This window comes from Pan paniscus, chromosome 1, assembly GCF_029289425.2.
Source record: "Pan paniscus chromosome 1, NHGRI_mPanPan1-v2.0_pri, whole genome shotgun sequence".
Taxonomy (NCBI): Eukaryota; Metazoa; Chordata; class Mammalia; order Primates; family Hominidae; genus Pan; species Pan paniscus.
Genome location: NC_073249.2, coordinates 5,929,156 through 5,954,957, shown reverse-complemented (window position 1 = coordinate 5,954,957; position 25,802 = coordinate 5,929,156). Strand labels below are relative to the sequence as shown.

Here is a 25,802-nt window from a genome sequence, read left to right as displayed (position 1 = left end):
TGACTGCATTACCAAAGTAGAACTTTTGGCTCAGACCAAATGGCTTAAAATTTCTTTCAGAATCTAGATATTGATCTCAATAGAGAACAGAATTGAATATATCTTTTCCTTAAATCAAGAAAATGATGGAACTCATCTTCTAGGGAACTCTACTGGTGAACTTAATAAATCTTATATTTCTAGAAGAAAAAGAAACATGTTTTATAGCATAAATATAAGCTCATAAAACCAATCTGGTTTTGTCAAGAAAATGAAGGAAGACTATTTTGAATGAGGAAATTGGACATGGGCAGTGTGGCTTCCTGTTTAGTTTTAAGACTAAATATAACCTTTGAAAAAAGCAGAATGTTTTCTACCATGTAAGTATCTACTAGTAGTCTAGTAAATGAAGACCAGATTTTCTTTATCGTAAAGTAGGAAGTTCTGAATGATCAAATCACTTTACCTTTCAACCTTTTCAAGTACACTGGAACATCACTTTTAATGCTTTTAGAATCCTCTTCTGTTCTTTCCCATAGCATTTGAGGAGGGTTGTTTTGTGCTAGCCAGTCAGCAACTTTGTTTTCGGGTGCCATCATTCCTGTTTGAATCCCCAGCAAGTCTTGAGTTCCAGGAGAAGACTTCTTGGACTTGTGGCGCTGATCAGAAGTAAACTTTGTCACATGGTCTCTAATAGTTACCTTCCCTGGGGTACTGTCATCAAATTCAATGGTAAATGAAGCATGCCCTGCACCTGTTATATGGGAACTTGGCGTGTCTTTTGTTGGGATTTCATGAATAGTGCTTTCTGTTATTTGTGATGGTTGCTGGAATTCTTTTGTAGGGATTTCAAAATAACTTGGTTCCCTACAGAAAGGAAAAAGTACTTCTTCATTTGCAGCTGCAGATTGTTCCTCAACTTGCTTGGCATCTATGCTGCACCCTAATGAGAAAAATAAGAGAAAATTCAAAATATTTGATTGCTTCTGGCACTGGAGGGAGTCTGGTAATGGCCATGTGTACTACTCCGTGAGAACCAGAAGGCAGATCAGAGTCTGGATGAAAACCAATGGCATTTATATCACAGAACAAATGTCACAGAGAAGAAACAATCTTGATTATAAACATGCAATTTGATTACCAATAGGGGATGGAAGATAAGCAGCAGCAATGGCAAATGAGAGCAAAGCAGTTAAGAAATGGATCTTGCATGGCTAGGTCCATATTTTTTCCAACTTGGATCTAGAATTCATCAAGGTCCAAAAGAATTAAAATAAAATGTAGATGGAGATGCATGTTCAATGTATATATAAAAAGTGACAGAAAAACCATGAACTCCCTTCTCAAGTCGCCAAGATGAGATATCTGAAATATATATGAACACATGTAGTGCTCCAAAGGAGAATAGGTGCTCAAATGAGAATACAAACATGAAGTAAATATGTAAGTGATCTTCTGGAAGTAATGATTCCACTTACCATTCTTCACCATTACATTCAGAAACATTACTTTCAGAATGACAAAGATATTGCTGAAGTGTGATCCTTGCAAGAAGATACAAACATTTTATAAAGACTAAAACATGTGGTTTGCAATCCAAGCAGCAGTGTGAACGAAATAAGGTTAAAATAGGAAATTCAGTTTCCAGACAATAACTCTGGAAGTTTACATTTCCATACAGCAGAATATGCAAAAGTGTCAAAATTCCTTGGAGGAAAGCTGAATTGCAAACCTCAGATTAACATGAGTTGGCAGAAGGAGCAAGCAACTCTGGAACACTATCACTATTCTTCTTTTGCCTCAGAATCTAATACAAAAGTATAAAAACAGATGCATTTATGAATAAAATACATAAATAAAAATGACAACTAAAACGTTTTCGGTATGCAAATGCAAAATAAAAAAATTAAAGATGCTATTGTCCTGTTGTTGAAGAAGCAAAGCATGTCCATTATCAAAATGAAGAGCAAGTTGAAATGAGACATATTTCCCTAAAGCTCAAAAATAAATTCTGCTTTTAAACAGATTAATAGAAAAATCACTTACAGACAATTTATTAGGAAAACAAGGCAATACAGGGAGACTAGGTTGTTTCCAAACATTTTCTAATTAAGTGAAGTGTTTGGTCTTTTGAAACATCTTTTCAAAAATTAAATTTTAGTGGGATCTGTCAGGTACTATAATTGGTTTCTTGACAGCAGTCTGAATATGAAATAATATAAAACCTGACTGCTTTTAGGTTACAGAAGAATGATATAGTAACATCTCTCTTTCATAATCAAATGTGTGGGATAGGGCACGGAAGACAACAAGCTCCATTTCCACAATAAATATAATAATAATAAACTGTCAAAAAAATCTAAACCCAAGGCAAAGAGAACATATAATATGAAAGAATACATTGTAATTTTCACTGTGAAAAATTATCCCTTTTAAAATCTACTCAGCTTTCCTATCACTGAACATGAAAGAAAAGTATTGGAAAAACTCTACATTATCAGAGAAATAATCATACATTTATATGACATGACCTAAGTTTAAAAAAATGTTTGATTAAAGAGTTAATTTGTCTTTTTCTTAAAAATAAAATGTTCAGCTGGACTTTTGAGTGTTTACTCTGAAGTCATGTTAGTTAAAATTTCCATTAGAATAAAATGTATTAACTGCTTCTCATATATTAATAGTTCATTAGTGTTATTTTTCTATTTTTTCAGACATTGATTTTTTTTTACTATGTACAATGTACTGTACTTGATCAAGTCCATACAGTACAACTGGTTCATAAACCTGTCCTCTCTCCCTCCCCCCATATAGATATATACATATAGTTTGTTTTTGCTTTGCTCATCCTTCAGGTGACAGAACAACGTCAAGATGGTAGTTTCTAATACCACTACACAGAGAGCCAAATAAAACTGATCCACTATACAGAGAACTAAATAAAACTGATGTGGCTCAGCTATGAAGCAACACAAAAAAGCTGGCCAGGGATATAGCACTTATCAACCACTTGTTGTTCATGATTCAAAGGAATATTATCTCAATTTTCCTCCCTTGCAAAAAAAGTTCACAGTTAATACTGACATGTTTTAACATGTTTCATGCATTAAAACAGCTGAGATCAACAACTGCACTGCACTGTTTTGAAGGTCACCATTCCCATGTTAGTACTACTTCAAACTCGCATTCACTCAAAGCTAGAAACTTGAGACTTATACAAGTTAATAACTAATTCATCTAGAAATCAAGTACCTAACCAGGTCAAGTAGCACAATAGAGTGGAAAGGCAGCAGACTATGATCTGATGATCATAACCAGGCAGCCTGGTTTCATGCAAAGCCCAGACAAGATCTGAAATTAGATAAATCTTATCCCTAATCAGTCTGTAGTCCTCATTTTCCTCATCATAAAGTGAGAAAACAGTATCTTCCCATAAGATTGTTGTGAAGATTTAGTGAGATGAGTATTAAGTGAGATCATGTAAGTTACCCAGAACAAAGCAGGTACACAAATAAATGCTTCTCCCTCCACCTTCAAAAACAGCTGAGAATCAGGAAGACAAAAAGCTAATACCAAAACCCAACTCTAAAAAACCCAAGACAGATATGACAATGCCTATCCTTGAATATTCATAAACATTACTAACAGTTAAGATCTTCACCAAGAGGTTTTTACTATTTACTCAGATCACATGTAGCAAACCTTGGGCAGGGTACAAAAGTGAGGATTAAGGACAGACAAATTGCACCAAGTGGTAGAGACAAGATGAAAAACAAGAGCAGACAAATGGCCCCAAAAACATGATAGTCCAGTACCATTCAGTATATAGGGCAAACAGTCTTATATACTACAGTCTCCTGAGGACATTACTGTAAGGCAGTATCAGTATTATTATATTACTAATATATTTGATTATTGATTATATCAATATTGCTATTGCTATTGATATATAATAGTAATACTGATATTGATGATTGATGATTTTGAGTCATAAGAAAAAGTTTTAAATTATACTGAACCTTCTCTGCTTAAGAAGGTGGTAATATGGGTAATTAATTTAATAGAAACTTAGGAAATGGTTAAACTTTAAAAAAACTATCAACTGTAAAAGTAAAGTTCAATCATCTGGAAAATTCATTATGTGGAAGGATTCATTTCCCTAAAGATGATAAAGACAGATGAAGTGTGGTCCAACTACACTTGAGAAGTACCTAATAGAAAACTATAAGGGGTCTTCTAGTCAACACAGAAAAATAAAACACCTTTCCTCCCTCAGAACATTAACAGAACATATTCTGGAATTTAGAAATTTAACATTCATCTATCTTCAAAACTCATTTTGTTATACCAAATGAAACTAAATAATAAATACTTGTTTAGACTAATATTATATTATTAATCTCAATTACTAGATTTTAAAAAATTATTTAATGATTGATTATGCCATAATTAATTCCATAGATCTAAATCAGAAAAGCAATTGGTGATAATCTGCTTATGTTCTTAAGGTATTTTATGACTGTGTTACCTTAACACAATATGTTATCAGGGATACTTATACTTCATCCAGAATAAATGTTCTTTTCATTCTTCTGTACTAAATTCAATGAAATATTAAACTTATTTGAGATGACAAGGACTATAATTATAACAGCTCATTCTGCTTAAGACATCCGTCTAACCTAGTCTGTTCAAGCATGTCAAATTAAGAAGACTGGGAAGCTCCTTTTGCTTAAAAGGAGCTACGACTTGAAAATTTCCAAATTTAGTTTCGCTGGATTAAAAATCAACATGAGAGAGCCAAAAATCTACGATTCCCAGTTGCACATGCCATTTCAAAATGTGTGCAACAGTTAAAGGCCTTTAATTATAACCTAAATTAATTGTTGAGACCAAGTTAGGAGGTAGAAAAGCATAGCTGTAAATAAATTGAGGACAAACTTTATGTCTTAATACGATTAAAAATAGTCACACAATTTCTGGAGAACGAAATTGCTCTAAAGTAAGTATTTGCTTAAACCAGGGCTTTTTAAGCTATATGGCAAGTCTTCGGGAGTTTCTGGATATATATGAACCCACAGAGAGGAACGTTAAAAATTACTAGGTAGCAAACGCTCTATTATCCTTTCTGGAATGCAACTCTAAAAATTAATAACGAAGAAGCAAATCACTTTTTGCTTTCACTAAGAGCATGCTACAGGATAAATTATTAAACTAATCACGTATATTCCACAATTTGAAACTTAAAAAAAAAGTTTAAGTTTTAAAAAATACCTTAATTTCAAAATGACCACATTAAAGAACACTTGATATACATTTCAAATCTGATCCTACAATTTCTGCTGGCTTCATAAATTATTTCAAGACAGTAAACTATTTTCCTCATCCTATATTTTAAAAAGCTGCAAATGATAAATCTGAAACAGTAATATCCTCATACTAACATAAGAAAGCAAGTGAGAGTCTCTTAAGGCTACTACTAATCAGCTGTATCTGACAGGGCACTTTAAGGAATTTGACACAAGACATAAATCACTGAATTATTACTCAAAAAGAACCCCAAGATCATGAGACGGCTTTTGGTCATCTAGCAGAAAGAGCACACAAGCTGAGAATTCAGTTACATTCATATAGATGAAAGTATTGCTGGATGCTTCACATTTGAAATTTATTTTATTATGCTGAGCTAGGAGGGATCAATTTTTATGGCTATTTGATTTTGGAGTATTTGTTTAAATCTTTGTACCCTATGAAGTATATCCTTTTAGAGTGATTATGTTTACAAGAGTAATGATGGCTGAAATATTAAAACTTCTTATGGTTAAGAGCGTGGACTCAGGAGTCAGGCAATCTAAGTTGAAATCCCAGCTCCATTATTTGTAGTTGGGTGACTTTGACAAGTAAATTAATTTCAGTATGCCTCAGTTTCTTTATCTACAAAATCACAGTAACTATACCTTTAGGTATTGCTGTGATGATTAAAGAAATGCATACAAAGCACTTAGAAGAATGTTGGATAAAGTAAACACTACTGAAGTGTTAGCTATTACTGTAAATCATGGTTGTGCCTTCTGTACAAAAATTACATATACACTTCACTGTATGTTAGAAGTTACGCGCTTCAGATTTCAAAAGCTGTTTTGTGTGTGACAGGGGAGGGCTAAAATTTTAATGGCAAGATAAAAATTACTATCATACTGATTTTCAGAGTTTGGTGATAATTATATTCAGCTATGTTTTCTTAATCACCTAATCGGTAAATCTTTCCCCCTCTCAGTACTAGGTGGCTCTAGGGCACAGTGATAGTATATTATGCGGTACTTGAATAAGACATGTATAGTTTAGCTGTGGGGAGGAGGCACACACACAACATAATGAATGAAACTGTAACGTACTGACGATAAATATACAGACATCATTTAGAATGTATCTCTTTATCATTTAATGTATGTGTGTATTTATGTCTGTGGGAAAAGAGCAGGCAGGAATTAGCATAATTTATGGGGGATGCATTGGGAGAGACCACTCAAACAACTGGTAATGGGACGTAAGGCTGACCATGGAAACTGGGACAAAATTAGAAAACTCTGACATGAACAACTTAGTTTAAAATCTATTTGGCAGGCAAAAGACACTCATTGTAGTTTCTTGAACAAAGAAAATAAAGATCAATTTAGATGTGTTATACAAAATAAACTGCAGGAGGGTTGAAACCAGGAGGTTGGTAGCCCAATCATGACTCAGGACGGGGAGCAGCGTGGGGAAAGGCAACAGAGCTAAGGATTAGACAAGGTGAAGGGAAGGGAACACCCAAAATTTACAAATAAAGCAGACATCCTTGGTTTTCTTTCAATATCCTTTCCCTGTTCTTTCCTCCTCAAAGGACTCCAAAAATCTCTGGCATCCACTCTTTCCTGACATAGATCATGTGGCTTAGGGGAAAACTAACATCACACACAGCTTCAAGGTGAGCAAGACTGGTTTAAGGATAATCTAACTTGCCTTGCCAGGGATTGGTTCAGAAATAAGCAGGTGACCCTCTCCTGATCCTGTGAGAGGCCAATGAGATGAGAGATGTTAAGAACTTTTGGCAAAGTTCTTCCAAATTCTGGAAGGTCTTCCGGAAGTAACGTTTTCGCTTTCCTGTTGGATGTGATCAAAGTAGCATGTACCCCTTCCTGCTACTGGCAGGCAGCCTATGAGAGTGAGGGTAAACTCCTCAGTCTGCAACCACTATGAAGAGCAAGACTGAGAGACGGAGAGAAGCTAGCTAGCTGATGACGACATTGTTGAGATGCTGAAGTAAACAACCCTCATGGGGTTCAGTTATGTGAGCCAGTAAATTTCTTCCCTGTTTAGTCTCAGGCAGCATTTGTTATTTACATCTGAAAGCGTGCTAAGTAATACTGTTTCTGTGCATGGGCATGAAGAAAACTGCTGGTGACAGAAACAATAAAGCTGGGATGGGAATTTATTTGCAAAGTTGACAAGTTCAGCCTTGGGCACTGTAAGATGAAGTTGATAATGCTCGCTTTTCTAGACTTGTATCCATTAGAGCATACCTAAAGAACCAATGTTCTTATTCTCCAGCTAAGAAAAATGTCCTATTTATCTTGTAGAATTAGGGTGAAAAGTAGAAAAGTGAGAAGAGTTCTCATGGAATTTATCCTTGGTTCAGAGCCAGACTTAGTCTTCCATACTGAGCCCAGGTGCCTGTACTTAATTCCTCCAGTTCTGGATCCTTGTCTGCTGTTATCTCAAAAACTGGCTGCTCCATCTTTCTGTTCTCATGTCTTTGCAAGGTCCTTATGTGGCAACTGACACCTCCATTCATTTCCTGGAAGTCTTGATTTTCTGGTTTATGGACTGAACCACTCCATTAACAATATCAGAAATATCAAAAATATGTTCCTTGACTATTAATCTGAGAATCTGACCCAGAACTATTTTTTCATTCTGGCTGCCAAACTCAACTAATCTTGTTGCTGCCATTTCTCATTACAATGAGCACACTGAGGTTTTGAAGAATTTGTAATTTCATATCACATTTCTGAACAAAGTGGGAATTGTTCATTTAAAAATATGATTAAGCCGGACATGAGATGGTGTGTGCCGTAATCTCAGCTCCTCGGGAGGCTGAAGTGGGAAGATGGCTTGAGTCCAGGAGTTCAAGACTAGCCTGGGCAACACAGTGTGATCCCATCTCAAAGAATAAATTAATTTATTTTAAAAATATGATTATATTCTGGGGATCTAATAAAAACACAAAATTAATGCCTACAATTTTGGTCTAATTGATATATTTTAATAATTATTTTTATAAACTTAAAATGCCTAGTTATATCATTAATCTACTTTCCAAATCTTAACATCTCCTTTAAACTGTAAAAAATATTTTAAATAGAAGTGCTTTATAAAGATATTAAAATTAATACTTATAATCACACAATTTTAAATTTTACATTAAAATAACAAGGCCATTAAAACATTCATCAATTTTAAAAAATCAAAGTATAGAATACTAGATCATCTCTTTTCATGGTAGACAGCTGTTTGCTTAGATTACAGATACTTCCCAAAATATCCATTTAATGTCACAGTGACTGAGATTTTTTTACCTGATGTTCCAGCTTCATGGTTTTTTTCTTCAGGTTTGCCATTTGTCTTGAAAGCTCTTTTTTCATCCACCTCATCATCCCCCCACCATGACGGCTGCCCATATAATGGAGTACCACGGGGCATAGCAGAAATATCTGGAAAGAGGTGGGAAAAATCTGTCTAAAGCAGATGAAACAGAAAAGAATACACTTTCGCAGAATGCTAGAACTGCCTGCTTGATTAATTAAATTAAAAAGCAAAGTATAGTCTTGATAGCTAAAATGTACTCTATACTGAATTAACTCGGTATTTGTGGAAGATCTTATACAATGTTGGACATGACTAAATAAATAAGATTTCCACTGGGTGGTACCTAAGTAACACAACGTGCTACATATCTCAAAAGCTTTTTGTTAAGGTGTTATGAGTTGTTTGCTATATAACTGAACTGCTTGTAACAAATGGCATTTTACTTGAATTTAGACAGAAAGTGACCTCAGAAGAACAAGTCTGTTGAAACTAGACAATAATCAACTAGGGAAGAACAAAACCAGTCTGATCAGAAATGGCTCATTAAGGCTAAATGTAAAAGACAAAGCTAAAGTAAATTTTCACATGAGTAGCTATTTTCCAATTTTTTTCAAGCCCAAGGACACAAAAACTAGTTCTTAACAGAACTAACATATTTTTGTTTGAGCAAATGTAGTAATGCCTATTCATTTAAAAACTTGTTTCTGTTTGAATGGGATTATTTATGTAAGGCATTTTATAACGTGCCTAGAATTGTAAATTATTATATGGTGATATAGCCACATTTGATTTAAAAAATTTTTCTTTTAATTCGTTTTCGTTGTTATGCTGCAGAAGAAAATGCAGACAAACATGAAATAATAAAAATATTATAAGGTAAACTACACAGTTAACCCTCTGAATCTGTAGGTTCTGCATCCATGGGTTCAATTAGCTGCAGATGAAAAATGTTTTGGGGGAAAAAATTCCACTACATTCCAAAATGCAAGACTTAAATTTGCCTTATGCCAAGTACTATTAAACAAATGAAGTGAGGTGTATGCATTGTATTAGGTATTATAAGTGATCTAGAGATGATTTAAAGTATACAGGAGGATGTGTTCAAGTTATGTGCAAATACTATGCCATTTTACATAAGGAACTTGAGCATCGTGAATTCTGGTATTCATGGGAGTCCTGAAACCAGTCCCCCACGGATACTGAAGGATGACCATATTTACTTCTCTTAAACATTTAAACATATTAAGCACACCTATATATAACTGCTATATATAATTTTGTGTTTTATAATGTTTCCTAATGAAAGCACTGGTAGCATTAAAACACACTCTGAAATTATCACTATTATAAATTATTTTTATATGGACATAGCCAACTTTCTGAGAACAAAGCATGCAGTGTCTTCAAGATCAAGTATAAAGATGTTCTTTCGAGAGAGGCCAGCTTACCCATGGCTTTTTCCTCGGATTTCAGTGCTTCAGTAGTTTTGTGCTGCACTTCAGTAGCAGCGTCTGCTACCTTTGAATCTATGCTTTTGGCACTTGCAGATTTGGATAATTCTGATTCTGAAGATTTTTGGGACAACTGAAGCTGAATGGTAAACTTCTCATGCTATAAAACATTTAAAAATGGAAGTGAAACATCAAGAAGTAAAATCAACCATAGTGAAGAGTAGATTTGCAAAAGAAGTTAAGTAAAAACTGTTACCTTAAGAGCTTCTTCAGGGACCCTCATTTCTCCTTGTACTACAGTGAAAAGATTTGTATGTAAACGGGGCTAAGGAAGAATATAACCTCAAATTTCTGGTAATTGAGCTAAAAATCGTCATCAAATGTAATTTAGAAATTGTTCTATTTCAACAGGTAATTACAGCAGAATTATTATATTTCCCCTGAATAGTTAAATATTAAAATATGGTCACCAATGTAAACATTTTCATTTTAAAATACTAAAAATCTTAAGATCCAGCAAGTTTTCTAATTTTAAGTAATGGTGGCCCTCAAGAAGCAAACAACTGGGTAATTTATCAGAGCACAGAGACATTTTCAATTTTCACTAACAATAATATGAGATAACTACAAAGAAAAAGTACATGCATCAAATTATATTGAGAGCTAATCACAAAAATGTAAGGAAATATCTCATCAATGATTAACCAACAGCAATTCCTAAAAGAATTTGATTACTCAAACTTCATAAGCATTGATAAAAATGAAGTTCATTTTGCAAGTGCAAAAGAAATGCTATAATTAGGGTCCTTACAGCAACCACAACCATGACTGTTCCCCATGAATTGCAATCAAGGTCATATTACATTATCAAACAATGGATTCTATACCAAGATGAGATTAGAACCAAGTGCTAGATATAATGAATGCCTTCATTATTAAGCCAAAAAGAACAATGCCTCTGTATATTAAAAAGATCTATTCACTAAAGAGTAGAGGTCACATTTCCCACCATTACTTAACTCTGTAATGAGAGGACTTTTATAACCATGTACTAAATTCTATTCCTTACCAGTTCAGAGCACTCATGACTTCGAGGGTAGAAAGCTGTAACTATCATGACTACTTGGGGGAAAAAGATGACTTCCCAAGCATAAGGGAAGTAGGAAATTTGTGAGTATTTATTCTAGGTTTTTACTTGTTAAAATAATAAAAATTCAGAATTGTAAATATAAAGAGTTTTGGGAAATATTCTGTTCAATTCCATTAATCCTTCCTGTTTCATAAATAAAGAACCTGGGTAATGGACGGACAGAAACCAAAACAAGAGTCTAGTCAACTGAATCCCAGGCCAGGGCTCTCCTATTAATCTACATTGCTTTTTCCTATAGCTTTGAAATATTAAAATTTTCCTTTTTGTCACATTCATACACTGGTATATATTTGCTGGTACATATGGAAATACACATCTCATAACTAAGTATATTTAATAAAATATAATGTCTAAATTGCAAACATATGGAATCAATCTAAATGCCCATCAACTGATAAGTGGATTAAGAAAATGTGGTATATATACACCATGGAATACTACTTAGCCATAAAAAAGAATGAAATAGTGTCTTTGCAGCAACTTGTATGGAACTGAAGGCTATTACTCTAAGTAAAGTAACTCAGGAATCAAAAACCCAAATACCACATGTCCTCACTTCCAAGTGGGACCTAAGCTATGGGTACACAAAGGCATACAGAGTGGTATAATGAACACTGGATAATCAGAAGTGGGGAAGCCGGAAGGCGGGGTGAGGGATGAAAAACTACCTATTGAGGTACAGTGTATACTACTCAAGTGGTAGGTACACTAAAATCCCAGACTTCACCCTTGCACAATTCATCCATGTATCCAAAAAATCACTTGTATCCCTAAAGCTATTGAAATTTCTTTAAAAAGACAAAAAATGTGATTAAGCTATTATAAGAAAAAACCTAGAATTTAATAAGTATACATACATTCGCATATTTATATAATATGAATTATATAAACACATATATATAATATAGAAAAACACTGGCACGACTACTGCAGATATTATTGAAGTTTTTCATTCTTTTCTGAAAATTGCTTTTTATCTGATGTGGTTACAGATGTGAGTTCCCTGAAGCAATATTATGGTAAAAACTTTGCTTTAAATATAATAATAATACTGTCTAGTAACTTTGTTTTATCTGCAAAAAACTCATAAACAGCTAGAGAAAATTCATAGCATTCCTACTTTTTCTATGAAAAAATGCATTAAAAATGGACAGTCATTACCCTTTTTTCCATGGAAAACACAAGTGATTTCAGCCTGTTGTGAGGGTTTTCGGGTGCTTCAAGCTTACCTCCTGGGAGTGCCTGAAGGCAACTTCCCAGGGCTCGTCTGTGGTATCCTCTTTAAACCTAGACACTCTTCAGGTCATGGAGAGCTTGAGAGGAGCCATCCTTCTCAGGTTCAAACATTTTACCTTCCAAAAATGTTTCTGTGTGTGGAAACGAAGAAGACCTCAAGAAGCCTCTTGTTTGGGTCATTAATTCATCTGGGAACTCTGGTGTAACTGTGAGATCTGGAGACTGCTCTAGCCCCAGCTTTTCCCTCCAAGGCTACCATCTTCTTAGTGGTGCAGGCCTATGTAGCTATTTTTAACTTGCTAATCAAGAAAAATGACAAACAGAGGTAGAATAACGTATGATATCAGTAAGTTATAAAAAGTTTGAATTCTTGCTTATTAAAAAATCATAATTTGACAGGTTATTTCTCCACTTCTTTATATAAAACTATGATTGCTATTCTAAGCCATCCCCCTGTACTGACCTAAGTCAATTTATTCAAGAAATGTTTATCTAAAAGTAGGACTGTGGAAACTCCCCTGAATACTAGTAATGTGTTCTTAGATACGGTTCCTCCCACTCTTTTATTTTAATGACAAAATAAAAAACAGAGCAAAACTTTAAACAGCGTTAGTTATTCCAAGGGATATGACCTAAAATATGAAGTGTCAGATATCACTGTAAACATATCTTTCAAAAATCATGTCAGATAATTAAGAAAACTTGAATAAAATTATTTTATACAAGGAAAGATCAGAAAAACATATTTTTCAAAATTAATATATTTCATACATGTGATTTAAAAAAATATATAATAAGGCTATCCCTAGAAATTCTTAAGGTTACCCAAAAATGTTTCCTTTTCATTAAAAATATGGAAATTTTCCCTCATTTAACAATAATTGATAATAAAACATACAATTATGATAAATTAGAGTCCACAGAGAATTAGCAAGGTAGGTCCTAGGAGACAATAAGGGTTTAAAAGAAAGTTAACAGCAGGAAACTTTCTAAGGGGAAAATTTTATCTATCTGCTTAATTTTGCCTATACCTTCAAAAAAAGGTATCATTTTATTTTAGGAGATGATTATCTTTCCAACTTGTAGAAGATCCTGTTCTTTAAAAACATAGTTTTCAAACAACTGATTTATACTTCTCTATCACTTCATTTTTTCATCCAAAAAAGCTCATTTCCATTAATTTTTAAAATTTAGTTCTTTTAAGCTTTGAGAAATGTCCTCTATTTTTGAAATTTGAAAAATATTAATATGCTCATGTTTTGTTATGGATATCAACCATATAAATAAGGAAAAATCTTAACTTCTCTGAATGAAAGTTCTTAATTTTTGCTTACATTTAACTTCCCCTTGATCATTCAGCAGCCGTTATCTTGACAGCCTACCAAACAGTGGTATATATAGTGCTGGAAGTACAGGTTAATTATAGTTTTAGATGCTATGACATGATGTATTGGAGTTTTCTTTAACCTGGTTTCTAATATGACTAACCCAATCATTTTGTGGGCCATTATGCAGGAATATACAACTTCTTTGGGAAAATATATAAATCACAATTTTAAAATAGAAGGTACTGGGTTCTTACTTATGATGACTTACATGATTAAAATGATTGGCGGGTGGATCTTGTGATTCAAGATATTTAAGTAATGTGTAAATAATTTCCCACAAAATGTGGAAACCATACTATACTCTGCTTTTCCTCCTAGCACATTAGTGGTTTCTCCTTAGTCTCTTTTACTGGTTCCTAATCTCACCCATCTCTTAATATTGGAATGTACCAGGTGTCAGTCCTTGAACCTCTTATCAATCTATATTCATTCCCTTAATGATCTCATTCAGTCTTATGGTTTTAAATATTATTTATATAATAAAAATCCCCACATTCATATCTTTAGCTTCTACTTCACCCCTGGATTCAACTTTACATTCAACATGCCCCAAATCAACTTCTCAACCTTCTGGATAAGATGGAATAAAAAGAATTGGATTTATTCTCCTACATTAAACAACTAAAAGATGGGTAAAACACATGATACAATGTTTTACAAGACAATTGGCATCAGGCAACAAAAGACAATGATCTCCCAGAGAAGGGCAACAAAGCAAGAGTCCAATCACTGCCCCAACTCACTGCCCTGTGAAAGTTTCTAGGTCACACTGTGAAGAAGAATAATCCAGACAGAGCCTGGCAGACTCCCTGAGTTGTGATGGAAATGAAGTCAAGAGTCCAAGCAAATCAACATTACTGGAATTCACAGGACTGAGTACTGAAGACAAGCCTGCACAGAAAGAGAATTCCAGAGATTTTCAGTCTCTGGAAAATATTAGAGATAATAGTACCCAGTGCCCACACACAGGGCCAGGAATAGTACCTACTCTCAACAGCTAGACTGTAAAACCTCATGCATGATTCATGAGTCACTGGGTAGAGCACAAGTCAGCAAACTTCTTCTGTAAAGGGCCAGATAGTAAATCTTTCAGGTTTTTCAGGCCACATGATCTCTGCTTCAGCTACTCAACTCTGCAGTGGTAGAGCAAAAGTGGCCACAGAAATATGTTAATAGATGGGCATAGCGATGTTCCAACAAAACAGCCTGAGGACCAGATTTGGTCAATGAGTTCACTGACACCCCATAGTAGAATATACAGAAAGGTCTTGCCTCAGTAGTTGGGAATAATTAGCCCAAAACAATCTTAGAAGCCTAACAAATCTTAAAGAAAAGACTCAAAGTGATAAAACTGTTTCCAAGTAACTTGTATTCCAGAAGAATGCTCAAAAATACTTATATAAATACTAAAATATGCATATAACACTCAGCAAAGTAAAATTCACAATGCCCGCCATCTAATAAAAAATTACTATGAGTGTAAAAATTAATCAATGGAAATCAACCCAGAAGAGATGAACAAATTTTAAAATAAATAATGGAGATTTTTTTCCAAATTGGATTGAAACTATAAAGCCACAGGATTTTAGAAGGTCAACAAACCCCAAGGGAGTAACAAAAAAACAACAAACAAAAAGAAAGAAGAAGAAAGAAGGAAGAAAAAAGAAAGAAGAAAGAAGGAAGAAAAAAGAAAGAAGAAGAAAGCTACACCAAGACACATCATAATCAAACAGTTCAAAGCCAGGGACAAAGGAAAATAATGTGAGAATACAGTGGAGCAACATCTTTAAAGTGCTAAAAATAAGAAAAAGCCAATTTCGAATTCTATCCCCAGCAACAGCAACTTTTTTTTTTCTTTTTTGAGATGGAGTCTCTCTTTTGCCCAGGCTGGAGTGCAGAGGTACGATCTTGGCTCATTGCAACCTCCGCCTTCTGGGTTCAAGAGATTCTCCTGCCTCAGCATCCGGAGTAGCTGGGATTACAGGTGTGTGCCACCACGCCCAGCTAATTTTTGTATTTTTAGTAGAGACAGGGTTTCCCCATGTTTGCGAGGCTGATCTCAAGCTCCCAACTTCATGATCCGCTTGCCTCAGCCTCCCAAAGTGCTGGGATTAGAGGCGTGGGCCACCGTGCCCGGCCAATATTATCTTTCAATAACTAAGATGAAATACTTTTCTAGACATATAAAAGCTGACAGAATTCATCACCAGCAAAGCCATAGTACAAGAAATGTTGAAGGAAGTCCATCAGGTAGAAACAAACTGACATTATGTGAAAATATGGATCTGTACAAAGGGATGAAGAATACCAGAAATGGAAGGTTCATGGGTTTTAGACATAAGTACAATGGGTATAAAAATATGTATTTTAAAATATGTATTTTAAGATTTTAAAAATTATTTAAACCTCTTTAAATGACAATTGACTTTTTACTAATAACAATGTAGTATGGGGTTTGTGACACACATAAAAATAAAATATATGACATCATAGCACAAAGGTCAAGACGAAAGTATACTGTTGTAATGTTCTTGTACAATATGTAAAGTGGTATAATGTTACTTGAAGATAAAACTTGAAATTAAAGACAAATTATAAGTCCTAAAGGTACCACTAAAACAACAACAAAAAATTACGGCAAATAAGCCAACAAAGGAGATAAAATGAAATAATAAAAACTATTCAGATAACTCAAATGAAATCAGAAATGGGGAAAAAGAAAACATAAAACTAATGGGTCAAACAGGACACAAATTTCAAGATGATAGATTTAAAACTAACCACATCAATTATCACATTAAATGTGAATGGCCTACATCACCAAATAAAAGTAAAAATTATCGTATCAGATAAAAAAGTAAGAACAACTATATGCTGCCTACTTTACATGTAAAGACAAACAGGGTAAAAATTAAAAATATAAGTAGACAACAGAAAGCTGGAACAACTATAATATTAAGACAAACTAGATTTCAGAGCAAAGAATCTTATTATGGATAAAGCAGGTCATTGCATAATGATAGAGGGGGATAATTCATCAAGATAGCATAATAATCCAGGTTGTCTATGCAACTAATAAAAGAGCTGCAAATGACAAAGCAAAAAGTTCTGCAAGGAGGAGGGGGTGAACCCATAATTATAGCCTGAGATTTCAATACCCCTTTCTTAATAATTGAAAGAGTAAGAAGACAATAAATCAGTAAAATACAGCAGACCTGAACACCCACCAAGCCAACCTGGCCTAACTAACATTTATAGAACATTCCAACCCCCAAATAGCAGAACGCATATCCTTTTTAGGTACATATGGAACATTTACCAAGATAGAACATATTCTGGGCCACAGAACAAGTCTCAATAAATTCAAAAGGATTTGAGACATACAAAGTATGTTCTCTGAGCAAAATGGAATTAGAAATCAGTAACAGAAATATATCTGGAAAACTCCCCAAATATTTGGAAACTAAACAAACTTATAATCTGTGACTCAAAGAAGAAAATAAAAAAGGAAATTAGAAACATTAAAGTAGTAATTGGGGGAAAATTTATAGCTCTAAACACCAGTATTAGAAAAGAAAGGTCTCAACTGAATGACCTCAGCTCCTACCTAGAAAAAAGTTTAGAATAAAGGTAACAGAAATCAAATAGAAAACAGAAAAATGTGAAAACTTGGTTAAGCCTAAAGCTAGTATTTTGAGATGATTCTTCCCATTTTCTCCACAAAACTTGCTCTACCTACAGAATTCTCTATCAGTTATTAAAAGGATGCCTTCCTTTTTCATATTGCTCAGGCCTAAATTCTGGTTCATCCTTGACTCTTTCTCTTACTCTACATCCAGTCTAATCAGAAAATTTTATTGGCTACCTCTTCAAAATATACACAGAATCCTTTCACTTCTACTTCCAGATATATCACCCTGGTCCAAACCTCCTTTACCGTTCACCTGAACTACTGCAATAGCCTGCTAACTGGTCTCTCTTTTCACACCCCTGCCCACTCCACCCTTAGTTTTCTTTGAACAAGAGTAGCCAGAGATGCTATTTTAAAATAATAAAATTATATGAGCCTCCTCTGGGCATCCAGACAGTAGTTATGGCTCAACACTAAGTGCACAACTCTGAGAAAGTCTTTGGGACAAAACATCCGTCCCAACAATTTTAGACAGACATATTATGAGCTAGTACGTAAGAGAAAAATGTCTGTTTGCTGTTAAGAAAATAGTATACTATTGTGTAAAAGCATGAGGTTTTTTTCTCAATAGTTTCTTCTTGATATAAAATTCAAAGTTAACTTGACAGAGTTTTACTAAAACTTAAATTTCCTAGTATTTTCTCATGATTTGAAACAGTTGATGCCAAATGGATTAAAGGAGGTATCTAAATTCAAAATATACTTGTATTTGTTCTTGATGAAACTTAGGCTGGTAGAAAATGACACCCATTCATTAAGGCTTTAATGCTAATTCTTAATTATTTTGCGTGAAGCATTTTTTTTAAAGACTTAAAATAGATACAAGTATTACTATTTAATGGTTTGGCTTTTTGTATATTCCTTTGGCTCTGCAAGTGTGAACATTATAAAGTATGCTACAAAACTTTAATTTTAGATTTAAAATTTAAAAAATTGTAATATTATTTTTCGTAATTTTTTTTTTTTTTTTGAGATGGAGTCTCTCTCTGTTGCCAGGCTACAGTGCAGTAGTGTGATCTTGGCTCACTGCAACCTCTGCCTCCTGGGTTCAAGCGATTCTCCTGCCTCAGCCTCTGGAGTAGCTGGGATTACAGGTGCGTGCCACCATGACTGGTTATTTAAAACATTTTTTTGTCTTTTTAGTAGAGACGGGGTTTCACCACATTGGTCAGGCTGGTCTCGAACTCCTGACCTCGTGACCTGCCCACCTCGGCCTCCCGAAGTGCTGGGATTACAGGTGTGAGCCACAGCACCTGGACTATTTCTCGTAAATGTCAAGGAACAATTTCATAGTGTTAATACATTTACTTTAAGCATCTACTCTATTTAGCTGAGACTATGCTTTTTCTGCTACGGTGACAAAAGTCCATCCAAATTGCTATGCTTAATACATTCTTTATTACCAAAGTCCCAATAAAAGTAGTAATTCAAAAAAACTAAAACTCAAAAAAAAAAAAAACAACCTTCAGCATTATGTGGAATAGCTGTATTTTAATTAAATGTACATAAATCCTTTTTACAAAGCTTCTTGCCTACTATGAATGGAAATGTCTTTCTTCTTCTGCAATCATGCTCCTTCCCTTCACTAGAGATTCTTCACGCTGCCCCATGCAGTTTAATACAGTCATGTCCTTGTTCAATTATTAGATTCCTAATTTTAAACATAAGAATTTTAAATACACACTAAATGCATAATGTGGATTAATCAGAGAGCGTAGGTCTTAGAAGACACAGGATATTGAAAAGTTTGAATTTAATAGGCAATATAGCTGTGATGCATAAAACAGTTAACGGGAGGGATGGAAGGAAAAGTAGGTTTAAATTCTTACATTCATCCCAGGAGGCTGATTCATGCATCATGTTCCACCTGAAAGCAATCCCTAGGCTGGACTAAAATTAAACATTCCCCTGTCCTCTCCCCAGTTACATTCTTTGATGCTCAAATTATATATGCAATAGCACTTCAGTGAGACTGATGCTGAAACTACATAAATAGAGAGAGAGAGGAAAAAAAAAAAGCTGAGTCCACCAACTTTTCCAAGATTACTTTTAGGAACAGGCATAATAACTAAAAATATATATGTATTTTAGTATAGGAATGCACCCAATAAATAGAAATTCTGGCATATCTATATTGTGAATTGTGTTTTAAAAATGTTAACTTACACCAGAGTAAACATATTTGAATAAATTTAATAAGTACATAAAACCATTTAAGGATATCATATCCAAATCTCAGCTTATCTTCAAGTTTCAAGGTGATATAAGTCTGTTCCGGAATCCTTACATCATTCACAAAAGTCTACAAGGAAACAAAAAAAGATGTTAGGTTACGTATGAGGTATTAATTCTTACATGTCAGATAAGCAAATTCTCAAATCTGAGAGTTAAAAGCACATATCATACGGTGGCTAATACAGCCTGAGTATCATAAGATGTGCCATGCAGCCTGTAGGCTGATAATGATTTTATACTAAGCCTTTTATCTCTCTTACTGGTAACACACAAAGAACCCAGTGCTGCCAAGATGAATTTAGGCACTTAGAATAGTTCCTAAAAATGGTGCCAAGAAAAGCTCCTAATCTAAAGCTGGCAAACCGCAAAGGGTAAAATATTTAACTGTTAATACACCATCAGGGTTTGCTCAACCCAATTTTAGCTTTTTGAGAAATTCTGTCTATGTGTAAGCACTGACATTTCATTACTTTTATTTTTGGAATTATTATAAAGAAGAAGAAGAAAATTTACTTTAAGAAAATAGAATAAAACTCAATTTATTTTGCAGTTGTCATATGGGTCCTTTGGATCCCTTTAGGAATCAGATACATTATAAGGTTTCAGTGATCTTATTTTTCTGATATGTTGAAATTCTGCTATTTTATCATCCTAGCAACTATTTAATATTTACTCATCAATTATTCCAAACAACGCTAAAAGTGATCCAAATAATAAGACAAAAGAATAACAGAAGCAATAACCAACAAAAAAATATTGTAAGCCGCATTTACTATTATATTTTCTTTCTTTTCTCTCTCTCTCTCTTTCTTTCAGGGTCGCGGTGGTGCGATCATGGTGCACTGCAGCCTTGATTTCCTGGGCTCAGGTGATTTTCCTACCTCAGCCTCCTGAGTAGCTGGACTACAGGTGCATGCTACCATGCCCAGCTAATTTTTGTGTATTTTTTGTAGAGACAAGGTCTCCCTATGTTGCCCAGGCTGATCTCAAACTCCTGGGCTCAAATGATATGCCCACTTTGGCCTCCCAAAATCCTGGGATTATAGGTGTGAGCCACCATGCCTGGCCAAATTATATTTTCTAGTGGGCACATAAAAAAGGAAACAAGATAGAGGTGAGATTAGTTTTAATAATATATTATACATTTCACCTGATATATCCAAAATAGTACCATTTCAGTAAAGTACCAATATAAAAACTAACAAGATATTTCATATTCTTTTTTTTTTCTTTTTTTGGTACTATGTCTTTAAAATTTAGACTACTCCACATTTCAAGGGCTCAACAGGCACACATGGTTAGTGGCTACTGTAGTGAAAAGCACAGACCTACAAGCATGATGCAATAGTGAAATAAATCACTATTTCATCATTCTTTAGTTATCTTCCTGCAGTGGCCAAAATATTCCTCATCTTTCCAAGAAGATATGAAAGACATCTGGAGATAAAATCTTTATACATTTTGGGGTTTCTTTTTTCACCTATTAAAGAGCACAGTTGAAAATCCAGAATTTCTGATTTAACATTCATAAAGGCAAAGAGAAGAAAACAGGAAGATATTTCATAATTATAAGATAAATACAAGAGACAGTGGGATTCTACACTATGATAATGTTGATAAAGCTGATAGCATCAGCAAAATTATCAGACTCTGTGTCTTCAGATGAAGACAGTCATAGACACATTTTCTCTAATGCAAGAATCAATGAGAAAGAATGTGTCCATGGGAAAAAAGAAATTTTCATCTAGTTAGTCATTCAGTAAGAATCACGTAGTATTTTTCAAAAAGAATCTGAATGATTTTGGGTTTTGTGGGGGTTTTGTTTTTGGGGTTCTGAGACAGGGTCTCGCTCTGTCACCCAAGATGGAGTGCAGTGGCATGGACCACATCTCATTCTGAAGCCTCGACCTCCCAGGCTCAGGTGATTCTCCCACCTCAGCCTCCTCGGTAGCTGGGACTAGAGGCTTGTGCCACCACACTCTGCTAATTTTTAAATTTTTTGTAGATGGGGTCTCACTATGTCATCCAGGCTGGTCTTGAATTCCTGGCCTCAAGCAGTCCTCCTGCATTGGCCTCCCAAAGTGCTGGGATTACAGGTGTAAGCCACCATCGCCAGTCTCATTTTAAAAGAAGTGTCATATTTTAAAAGAAATATTGACAGCCTTCTTTTTTTACATCTGTGTTCCAATACTTATTTGATATAGTATGTAAGTGGACATATTCTCAACACAAGTGTCTATACAAAGGTGACTGGAAGAGATGATGTAGACATAAAATTATTGGATTGAGCTTCTAATTGTTGTTTATAAATCTAAAAATAATAAGTGTTTTGCACTTTATGGAGGAAAAAAGATGGCTATCCTATTAACAAAATTATAAGCTGTAAAGTTTTGTTTTGTTTTTTTTTTTTTTGAGATGGAGTCTTGCTCTTGTTGCCCAGGCTGGAGTGTAATGGCGTGATCTCAACTCACTACAACTTCTGCCTCCCAGGTTCAAGCGATTCTCCTGCCTCAGCCTCTCAAGTAGCTGGGATTACAGGCGCCTGCCGCCACGCCTGGCTAATTTTTGTATTTTTAGTAGCGATGGGGTTTCACCAGGTTAGCCAAGCTGGTCTTGAACTCCTGACCTCAGGTGATTCACCTGCCTCAGCCTCCCAAAGTGCTAAGATTACAGGGGTGAGCTACTGCGCCCAGCCAAAATTTTTAAAACACTGTGTTTTGACCATGCAAGAACAAGAAGCACCAGAAATAATACACTAGAATTAACTAAAGACATACAGTACTTGAGATCTGGAATCAACATTTATAAGATGGATATATGTTCCAGGTGAATACATGTCAACTGATGAGCAGTTAGTTGCATTCAAACAACACTGCCCATTTTGGGTAGTATATACCTTTAAACACCAGGAAAATATGGAATAAAAATTTGAGTTTGTCATGTCTAATTTTTTATTAAAATTTCAAGTTGTTTTAACTACCCTTTTATTTTTACTTTTGTAAATTATTTGTACAATATTTTTTTTAAAAAAGGGTCCACTGGATTATTGCCGGAAGTCAGCGACCCTGAACGGAGGGACCAGCTGAAGCCATGGCAGAAGAACATAAATTGTGAAGATTTCATGGACATTTATTAGTTCCCCAAATTAATACTTTTATAATTTCTTATGCCTGCCTTTACTGAAATCTCTGAACATAAATTGTGAAGATTTCATGGACATTTATCACTTCCCCAGTCAATACTCTTGTGATTTCCCATGCCTGTCTTTAATCTCTTAATCCCGTCATCTTCGTAAGCTGAGGATGTATGTCGCCTCAGGACCCTGTGATGATTGTGTTAACTGCACAAATTGTTTAAACAATATGAAATCTGGGCACCTTGAAAAAAGAACAGGATAACAACGATGTTCAGGGAACAAGGGAGATAACCATTAGGTCTGGCTGCCTGAGAGCCGGGCAGAACAGAACCATATTTCTCTTCTTTCAAAAGCAAATAGGAGAAATATCGCAGAATTCCTTTTCACAGCAAGGAACAGCCCTGAGAAAGAGAATGCATTCCTAGTGGGAGGTCTCTGAAATGGCCACTCTGGGAATGTCTGTCTTTTACGGTTGGAGATAAGGGATGAAATAAGCCCCAGTCTCCCGTAGCACTCCCAGGCTCATTAGGACGAGGAAATTCCCACCTAATAAATTTTGGTCAGACCGGTTGTCTGCTCTCAAACCCTGTCTCCTGATAAGATGTTATCAATGACAATGCGTGCCCAGTGGGACATGATACTTCATTAGCATTTTCAATTTCACCTGGGTCCTGTGATCTCACCCTGCCTCCATTTGCCTTGTGATATTTTATTACCTTGTGAAGCATGTGATCTCTGTGACCCACACCCTATTCATACACTCCCTCCCCTTCTGAAGATCACTAATAAAAACTTGCTGGTTTTGCGGCTTGGGGGGCATCACGGAACCTGCTGACGTGATGTCTCCCCTGGATACCCAGCTTTAAAATTTCTCTCTTTTGTACTCTTTCCCTTTATTTCTCAGACCAGCTGACACTTAGGGAAATAGAAAAGAACCTACGTGAAATAACGTTGAATTATCGGGGGTAGGTTCCCCTGATACTAGATACAGATGGTAAATGGTGATGACTATCTTTACTGGCATACTGAGAGTTAAGGGCCTAGAATTTGCTAAATTTATAGAACACAGAACAAAGGTTATGGTTAACTGCCTATGCAGACATCAAATAAACACCCAACAAGTTTTTCTTTGATAAACTGAAATTTAAAAAATTACTTTATTCTTTCCTTTTTTAAATTTTATTATTATTATACTTTAAGTTTTAGGGTACATGTGCACAATGTGCAGGTTAGTTACATATGTATACATGTGCCATGCTGGTGTGCTGCACCCATTAACTCGTCATTTAGCATTAGGTATATCTCCTAATGCTATCCCTGCCCCCCTCCCCCCGACCCCACAACAGGCCCCAGAGTGTGATGTTCCCCTTCCTGTGTCTATGTGTTCTCATTGTTCAATTCCAACCTATAAGTGAGAACATCTGGTGTTTGGTTTTTTGCTTTTATCATCTTCTATTTTATTAGATTTGAGATGGCCATGATAGCTTATTTGAGAAGACTGCCCTTCCATGATGAGGTAGTTACAGTAAAATACTTAAAGGGATTAGGTTATTAAACTCTCATATTTCTATGCATAAATAGCTCTTTGTAATATGCCATAAAATAAGTTTTAAGTCTACAAAAGAAATCAGAAAAAGTTACAATCTTAGTTTCAAGCATATATATAGGGATAGGGGAATATCATTAAGACTCTAGATTATATCCTAGAATGATTTATGAGTAATCCTAAATCACAAGCTTCCAACATGTTTTAAAGAAAGGTTGAAATTGTAATACAAAGAAAATTCAAAGGCTTCAGAGACTTATAAACTCTAACTTCAGGCTCATTTCCAAAATGAAGACTTCAGTGTTTTAAAACTTATGTCTTGAGTTTACTAAAGTATTCGGAGGATACAGTCATGCATTGCTTAACAATGGGGCAACATTCTGAGAAACACATCACTAAGCGATTTACTTCACTGTATGAACATTATAGAGTTTACAGTACTTACACAAACCTAGATAGTATAGCCTACTACACACCCAGGCTGTATTGTATATCCTATTGCTCCTAGGCTACAAATCTATACAGCCTGTTACTATACTGAATATTGTATGCAATTGTAACACAGATAGGAATTTTTCAGCTCCATTATAATCTTATGGTACCACTGCCGTGTATGTGGTCTGCCGTTATGGGATGCATGACTCTAATTACAAAACAGAAGAACTGAGGAAAATGATGCAAAAGAATGAAAGAAAATGTTAATTTACTAATGTCTGGTAGGCAAAAGATAACTAGATACAGTATTGAAGAGGAGTGCTACAGTTCTGAAGTTCTGAGCCAATTTTATTTGAAACTTGTCTCTAATAACCTAAAACACCACATTTACTCAAAAGGCCTGTGATGACCTAGAAGATCCATTTAAGTTTAAGATTGCATAACTCTCTTAAATATTAAGCACCTGTTGTGTGTTGAACATGTGTACTAGGCACTTTCAGAGATCGAGAAACATATAATTTTAACATGCTGCCATTTATGACAGAACTATTCCCTAAAGTCTAAAAAGGCTTAGGAAATATGAGCCAGACACAAAATTTCAGTTCACAAAAATGCAAGTGAAAACGTCTGTGAGGAAATAGTCTCCTGAAGGTCTAAAATTACCAATGGAAAAGAGAAAATTTCAAAGAGCCAGAGGAAAAATCATTTAACTAGATCAAATTTTAATAACTTAGATACGGGAAAAAAAATGAGTTTTGTTTCTTTGTCAGTGCCATTTCAACACACCAGGTAGAGACCTGGTGGTGAGGAAAATGAGGCAAAGAGAATGAAGTAATCATCAAGATCTTGGAGTCCAGAAGTGGCAATGTTGGGATTCGAAATCAGGTCTCTGAACTACAAATCCTATGAGCGTTCCACATCAAGAAA

General features: G+C 34.9%; 1 protein-coding gene across 26 annotated transcripts in view; it reads right to left on the bottom strand.

Annotated features, from left to right (window-relative positions):
• The window catches only part of CEP170 (centrosomal protein 170), a 130,432-nt gene that overhangs the window by 66,438 nt on the left and 38,192 nt on the right, over positions 1-25,802 (bottom strand). For all 26 annotated transcript variants that reach the window (XM_055095920.2, XM_055095680.2, XM_063593370.1 and 23 more), the window contains exons 4-8: positions 19,747-19,825; positions 10,315-10,373; positions 10,056-10,218; positions 8,598-8,732; positions 446-922 (exon numbers count right to left, since the gene is read on the bottom strand). In XM_055095920.2, the coding sequence (XP_054951895.2) occupies positions 446-922; positions 8,598-8,732; positions 10,056-10,218; positions 10,315-10,373; positions 19,747-19,825 (913 nt within the window). The remainder of the gene's footprint in view (positions 1-445; positions 923-8,597; positions 8,733-10,055; positions 10,219-10,314; positions 10,374-19,746; positions 19,826-25,802) is intronic.